General features: G+C 52.8%; 1 protein-coding gene across 1 annotated transcript in view; it reads right to left on the bottom strand.

Annotated features, from left to right (window-relative positions):
* The window catches only part of TMEM44 (transmembrane protein 44), a gene marked incomplete at its 5' end in the record, with an annotated part of 29,516 nt that extends 21,839 nt beyond the window's left edge, over positions 1 to 7,677 (bottom strand). Inside the window, 5 exons of the mRNA XM_014545237.1 lie at positions 1,152 to 1,261; positions 1,437 to 1,603; positions 3,016 to 3,109; positions 5,084 to 5,210; positions 7,559 to 7,677. Coding sequence (XP_014400723.1) covers positions 1,152 to 1,261; positions 1,437 to 1,603; positions 3,016 to 3,109; positions 5,084 to 5,210; positions 7,559 to 7,677 — 617 coding nt within the window. The remainder of the gene's footprint in view (positions 1 to 1,151; positions 1,262 to 1,436; positions 1,604 to 3,015; positions 3,110 to 5,083; positions 5,211 to 7,558) is intronic.
* Between the last annotated feature and the right edge of the window lies 1 nt (position 7,678).

Genomic DNA, 7,678 nt, shown 5'->3' with positions numbered 1-7,678 from the left:
TAGTTTCCCAGCCCCCATGCCACCTGGAGACCTGTCCCAGGGGTCGCTGAAGGGAGAGCGGTGCTTCCTACCCTACCCTCCCTTGATCTGGAGATACTACCTTTGCTGATGAGACCCCATGTCTGGTGAGGTTTCTGGCAGTCACAGCATAAGCAATAGCTTCCCACAAATAACCAACTGAACACCTGCCATCCCCGAATCCTGTCCTCCTGGAATTGCTATTAAATGATGCTCTTGGACAAGTGATTCTTTTTTAGACACAGTGATAGGCCTGTTATGTTTCCGGTGTTCAGCCCTGCCATTATTCCCTCAGCAAAGCCCCCAGGAAGAGCATGGAATTGCTATTAAATGATGCTCTTGGACAAGTGATTATTTTTTAGACACAACGATAGGCCTGCTATGTTTCCAGTGTTCAGCCCATTATTCCCTCAGCAAGGCCCCCAGGAAGAGCGGTTTGCACACGTCCACAGTATCTTGCTCTTTCTTGCCGTGGTGGCTTTTCCAATGAGCGCTCTGCTTCCCTCGCCTCTGCCTCCTTAATCTCACGTCCCTTCGGAGAAAACTGAGGCCTCCCCAGCAGCCACCAGCCTGGCTGTGTGAGTTTTTAGCCTCGCTCATCTGGATGGTGGTGGAGCCTTGTCTCTCTCCTCCGAATCCCCAAGCATTTGATGCTGTATGTCTTATAGCATTAAATTGCCCTGCTTTGCGTTTCTGTGTCTCCCATGAGACGGTGAGCTTCCTGGGGGCAAGCAGTGTCTCAAGTCACATCTATATCCCCCAGAACTGGCCAACACAGGTCTCCCCTCACCCCAGGTGCCTGGAAGATACTTGCCAATAAGTTGCTCTCGAATACACAGAACCCCAGTAGCTACATGATTCTATCCTCTAAAACCTTCTCAATCCCTAACGCGATGCTTGCTGGTCCAACCCTGGTGGCTTTTACCTGAGAGCCTGCTTTTCATCTGCTGTAAGAAATGGAGAGAACGCAGTGGGCTTTCCAGTGAGAGGCCTCAGGACTTCTCCTGGGCCAGCCGCCCACCCTCCCACCCCCAGCTCCACACACACATGGGTGGCACCACCCCTCTACCCCGGTGACCCCGAGCTTTGACAGTGCTCCCAGATGCCCTAAAACCTGTCACGGTGGCCCCTACCCCAGCCCCAACCCCAGCCTCACGATTCTGGAGAGTGGGGGGATCCTGGAAGCCCAGGAGCCACAGGCGGCGATGCCACCCAGCAGGTAGCCAAACATTTCAGTGTTGTCCTGTGGGAACAGGTGGTAGAGTCAGCACCCCAAGGAGACCACCGTGCACCCCAGACCCACCTTTCTGCTTTTAGTGGGTTCCTCCCAATAAGGGCTAACCCTGCCCACCACCATCCCCAGGCATTTTTGAAGGGACCATCCCTCCCCCATGCGCCCCCAGCTGGCTCAGCCTCACCTGCAGCTGGCTTCCCAGCAGCCTCCGCTGTGGCCCTTGGACAAGGCCTGAAGCCTTCGGGACAGCAGCCCAGAGAGCCCAGCAGGGGCCCAGGCTCAGGGGCAGAGTCAAGGCAAATACACTGGCCCTGAGCCGCCGCCTCCCCTTCCTCTCCTGGGAGCCATGACCTGCAACAGACACCCAAATCCCATATGGTTCCTGGGAACTTGGGAGTCTGGGAAGAACTAGTGTTGACCCAGCCCTGATGCCAGGGCAGGCTCCTATTCCCATGTTGTTCTGGCCAGATCCTCTCAACCTTCCAAGGCCCTATGGTTGTGCCCCCTCTAGAAAGAAGTCTTTCCTCCCCACCACCCATCCCCCTACACACACACACACACACATACACACACATACATACACCACAGACACACACATATACACACACACCACAGACACACACACACACACACACACACACCACACATACACACACCACACACACATACACACACCACAGACACACACATACACATACACACGGCTGGTACTCTCTCCTTCCTCAGCCCTCCTATAACTTTTATGTTCAAGGCAGGTGACATTTCCGGTATCATATATATGTATCTGAGTGCACAGGGTCGCCTCTCCTAGACTGGAACCCCCTGAGGGCAGGCACCGTGCCCTGGCAGTTTCTACAATCTCTGCAGAGCCTGGCACAGAGTAGAACTGGCACAAGCCTGGTGAATGTATCAATTGAACGCATGGTGCCAGGACATCGAAACTGAGTGGGACAAGGAGCATCGTCTCTGAAAATCTCCTTTTAATATAAGCCAGATGCTCCTCTGAACCATCCTAGCAAGAACAGTTCTCCTCTGGGCAGCACGGTGCAGCTGAGGGCATCTTTTCAAAAAATATATTTTTTGATTTCAGAGAAGAACGGAGAGGGACAGAGAGAGATAGAAACATCAATGATGAGAGAGAACCATTGATTGGCTGCCTCCTGCACGCCCCACACTGGGGATTGAGTCCGCAACCCGGGCATGTGCCCTGACCAGGAATCAAACTGTGACCTCCTGGTTCATAGTTCAATACTCAACCACTGAGCCATGCTGACTGGGCTGAGGGCATCTTCTATGACCCCACTGATGCAAGCATTCTCTTCTCAGGAATGCCCCAGTCCTCCACACTCGACTACTCATCCCATCTCAGTCACTTACAGCCCCTGCTCTGCCGGTGGCACATGCCTGTTCCTGGCATCCATTTCTGGGGCTTCACTGGCCATCCTGGACTCGCACACTGAGATCACTGCTCACCCCCAAAGCCATGCACCATCCTCTTCCTGGCCTTTGCCCACTGTTCTCTTCACCGGGAATGCCCTTCCCTGCAGTCCCAGTTCCAGCGTCACTCCTGCTCTGACACCTGCAGCCCCTCTTCCCCCTCTGGTGCCCCAGGTGTGCAGGCACCTCCCCACTAGCAGCTCGAAGGATGCTTAGGGCCCTGTCTCCCTCCTCTGGCTCGTTCATTCGTCTGTGCCTGGCAGGGGTCCAGGGTGATGATGAATGAGAGCATGAATGAAGGCAGGAACAGATGGCCACACACTCACCCGAATTAGACTTGAACTTGGAGCCGCAGACTGGGAAGAGAATGAACACAAAGTTCATCAGGTCAACAGCTGCTAGGTAGGCACCAGTGAAAACCTGGGAGCGGATGGAAATAGTCTTGATGGTCAAACACATTCAACAGCGCTTCTCACCCTGGGTCTCCCTCCACATCCATGTGCTCCACTGAGGAGTGCTTCCAGGGACGCCTCCCAACCCCAAGAAAGGTCGAGATCACCTCCCTTTGCTTGATGAGGAGGTGGGGTGGGTGCTTAAATGATGGGCCAGGAACCCAAACCCAGCCCCCCGCTTCCTATTCCACACTCTCTCCACGGTGTGATCGCACGGTGTGATCTCTGCTGTGTAACTCTGGCCCAGCCACTGACCTCTGGGCCTCAGTTTCCTCAGCTCTAAAACAGAGTTAATAATAGTGCCTTCCTCACTACTTAAGCAGATTACATGAGTCAATACACGGACAGCGCTTAGGCCAGCGCCTAGAGCAGCGGTTCTCAACCTGTGGGTCGCGACCCCTTTGGCGGTCGAACGACCCTTTCACAGGGGTCGCCTAAGACCTTCCTGCATATCAGATATTTACATTACGATTCATAACAGTAGCAACATCACAGTTATGAAGTAGCAACGAAAATAATTTTATGGTTGGGTCACAACATGAGGAATTGTATTTAAAGGGCCAGAAGGTTGAGAACCACTGGCCTAGAGGAAAGTAAAACGCACTCACCTGTAAATGCACTAGCTACCAGGACAGGATGGTGAGCGCTAAGAGCATGCATTTCTGGGTTTGAATCCTGGCACTGCTACTTACTAGAGGATTACCTTAGAGAAGTTATTTAACCTCTCTATGCCTCAGTTTCCACGTGTGTAAAACAAGATAAGAGCACTCATGTCATAGGACGATTTGGGAATTAAATGACTTAATACATGAAAAGCCCTAAGTGCTGAGTACAGTGTTAAGTGTTTAATAATTGTCAAGTGTTATTATTGGACTTGAGCTAGACCTCATTATTTTCCATCACCTAATGAGAAGGGGCACCCAGAATAAAAAGTGATCTGTTTCTGACAGTCCTGCTCAAAGCAGGGACTAGAACTCTCCCCATCCATGTCTCCCAACCTGTTCCTAGGCCGTCCTCCTTCATGCCCAGCTCGGTGGGCACAAGGCCTGGATCAGCCCTATGAGGTAGCCCTGCAGGGGGGCCTGCAGGGTTTCCTTGTGATACATGTTTTGGAATAGGCTCCTCCTATACAGGTTTGTTTGAGGGCCTAGAATTGCAAAAACTTATAACTGCTTCTCACTTTCTCCAAAGCCCTCATAACCACCTGGGAAGGGATTCAGACCCCACCTCCTCCCTCCCCGCATGAGCTAGGGCTGGGTCCTGGGCTCTAAAAACAATAGTACCGCCCTAGCCAGTTTGGTTCAGTGGATAGAGCATCCACCTGTGGACTGAAGGGTCCTGGGTTCGATTCCAGTTAAGGGCACATGCCCAGGTTGCGTGCTCGATACCCAGTTAGGGGGTGTGCAGGGGCAGCTGATCAATGATTCTCTCTCATCATTGATGTTTCTCTCTCTCCCTTCCTCTCTGAAATCAATAAAATATATATTTAAAAAAATAAAATAAAAATAAAAAACAATAGCACCAACAATCACTATTTATTGAGCATCTACTATGTGCCAGCTGCTGTTTTAAGTGATGGGATTACAGTAGTGAATACAACTTCTTGCCCCTGTGGAGCTAACATTCTAGTAGGAATTAAATAAAATAAGCAATAAACATACTAAGGAAAGTAGATGGTGTTTTGGGGGTAAGCCATGAAAAAAAATAGAGTAGGATGAGGGGGTCTGTGGTAGAGGAACATGGGTGGTCAGGGGAGGCCTTGTTGAGAAGGTGGCTTCTGAGCAAAGACGTAAAGGGGGTGAGCAGTGAGCCATGTGGCTGCCTGGACAAAGCATTGGAGGGGAGCAGAAAGACCAGCAAGAACACAGGCCCTGAGGCAAACTGTGCCTTGCATGGTGAGGGAACGAGACAGAAGCCATGGTCACCCACGGGCCTGACGCACCTGGATCGTGAGCTGTCTGGCCAGAATCGCCCCGACCGTGTCACACAGGCTGGCCAGGAGGCAGCACGCAGCACACAGCGCTGACTGGTCCTGTTTGCATTTCTTCGCACATCTCAGATAGAGAAGCCTGCGGAGACAGACAGGGGTGTGGACAGAACCTGGATGCCGGAAGTTTGGGCTCCCACAGCAGGTGTCTGGAAAAGACAGTTGTGACTTGTGTGTCCATATAAAGCACTTTCTCCACCAGGTATTCAGCGGGTGCTTTTGAACTTAGTTTACAGATCAGAGAAGAAAGGCCCAAAAGGCTCCCAGCGTGGGGTGGGAGCCAGACCTGCCTCTCGAATGAAGAGGAATTTCTTTCCTCCTACAGATCTGGCCAACTCAGGGTCATGACCACCTTTCCTTCAGTGCTGACAAACTAGCTGGGGGTTTTATGTTTTACTGCAGAGCAGAATTCATTGCCTACATTTAAAAAGGCAGCTTGTTTCTTTAAAATGAAAGAGAAATCCCTCTAATCTATCCATGTAATGGAGTGGCCAGCCTTCTGCCGGCCCATGTCCAAGCTGACTCCGTTTTGGGTACACGTTCCTCACACAGAGGGAGAGCAAAACTCCCGAAGATGCCATGGAACTTAGGGCTAACCTCTCCCTGAGGCCCTCCACGACTGGCTGGGTTATCTCCCTTACTGCCTCTACCTGCTACCCCCTATACAAGCTCAGAACATGCTGGAAGGTGCCAGAGGTCTCTCTGTCAGCATCACTGACTAGATCTCAGAAGCAGTGGGTGCTAGATGTTTCCCAGCTACTTTTCTGTTGGGGAAACCGAAGCTCCGCAGTCGTTTCGTTTCCTCATCCTTGGGACTCACAGGGTGGTACTTCCTTGGGACCATTTGACTGGTTCTGAGCATCAGCCCCTGGGAAGAATGGACGAGGGTGGAAGGCTATTTGGGGAGGCCTAAAGCCCAGAGAAGGAAGAGCAGCCTTTAACTTGGGCCCTGGGCCCCTGAAACTGATTCGAGTTTTAGGAACGAAGGCTCTCAATTAGAAAGTCTGAGTTAGACCAAGATTAGAAATAGTTTATCTCAACCCTCACATTTGAAAGAGGAGAAAACGGAGGCTTATGGTAAAAGGGGAGTCAGCAGTGGGCCTTTAGCCTCAGGAGGCTTTGCTCTGAACCCCGCTGCTGCCCAGACCTTTCCCAGCTCCCAGGGGTTGGGGATGCCAGGCTGACAAACAGCTCGGAAGAGGAACCATCTCTAAAGACAAAAGAAGGTTAAGGGACGGTGAAGCCCTAAAAACAGTGTGTCCAGACCTAAGCAGGGTGAGAAAGCAGGGGCTGCCTGGCTGGGCTTCTCTCCAAACCTTGGTGCCCACGTCGGTAAAATGCCTACCACGAGGACCTCCGAGGGTGGCTGTGAGGAACAAGGAAGATAGTGCACGCCAGCACCTCCTAAGTTCCATCCTCTGGTCTGGCTTGGCAAGTTGGTTAACCTCTCAGAACCTCAGGCTTCCTGATCTAAGTGGGTAATTACAGTCCCTACCTCCTGGGAAGGTGGCAGGATTAAATGAGTTAATGAATGCAACGCTAGGCCCACAGTGAATGTTCTAGTGTCTTTTTAGTCCTACTCCAGTGACTGGGTAGCGAGGCTGAGAATCTGTAACACTACCAAACGCCGGAGGGGGACATCCTTAGTGCCTAAGGTGAGCTGGTGCCAGCCTTCTAGGGGTGCCAGTCCTTTCTCCTCCGCCAGGGACTATGTGGATGACACCAGCCGACGAGCTTGGGAGAGGGTGACTGAAGACCTAGAGGCTATCTTTACCCGGACTTCACCCAGGTTACAGGGACCCCCTGGCCCAGCCACTCCGGGTACTGGGCAGACCAGGGCAAACTCTGTGGGCAGAGTCAGACCACCCCTTCCCCATTTCCCAGCTGAGAGGGAAGTTGAGGCCAGATACATCAGACTTGCCCAAGGTCCTTGCCCTCTGCCAAGGGTTGGTGGCAGAACTGGAGCAATAGCAACGTTTCATGAGCACTTACTAAGCACTTTGCCGGTGCCAACTCATTTAATCCTCCCTTCAGTCTCAGGAGTTATCATCCCCTTTACGTAAGGAAAATGCCCAGAGGTTTTAGAGCTTGCCCAGCTCACACCGCTAGTCAAAGGGGAAAGGCTGACAACAGAACCCAGGACTGGCGGCTTCCAATCCAGGGCCCTGCCCACTGCACCACCCAGCCTCCTCCTGCTGGCCCACCGCCCAGCCTCCCAGTGCGTGCAAGCCGGAAAAGACTATCCGACTTCAGTCTACATAGAAATGTTAGTTTCGATCCTGGAACTGGGCTGCCTCCTGCCTCCTCCCTGTCTGCCCCCTTCCCTCTAGGTTTGCAAGAGGGAATTAGCAGCGGGGTGGGGAGGTAGTACCCTATTCCCCCCGCAGCCCAACCGCCCCCACCCTGGCGCCGCCGTCCCTGCCCCATTACAGTGTGTGGGCGGCGATCCAGCAGGAGGAGGCGCAGAGCCACAGGCTGAAGGAGATGCAGACGCGGTGGCGGGCGAAGCAGCGGTCCAAGTAGCCCCAGTCCCAAAGGGCGGGCACGGGT

Source organism: Myotis brandtii, unplaced genomic scaffold, assembly GCF_000412655.1.
Source record: "Myotis brandtii unplaced genomic scaffold, ASM41265v1 scaffold4, whole genome shotgun sequence".
NCBI classification, from domain to species: Eukaryota; Metazoa; Chordata; class Mammalia; order Chiroptera; family Vespertilionidae; genus Myotis; species Myotis brandtii.
Note: the sequence above shows the minus strand (reverse complement) of the source record. Positions and strands in the feature narration are given on the sequence as shown.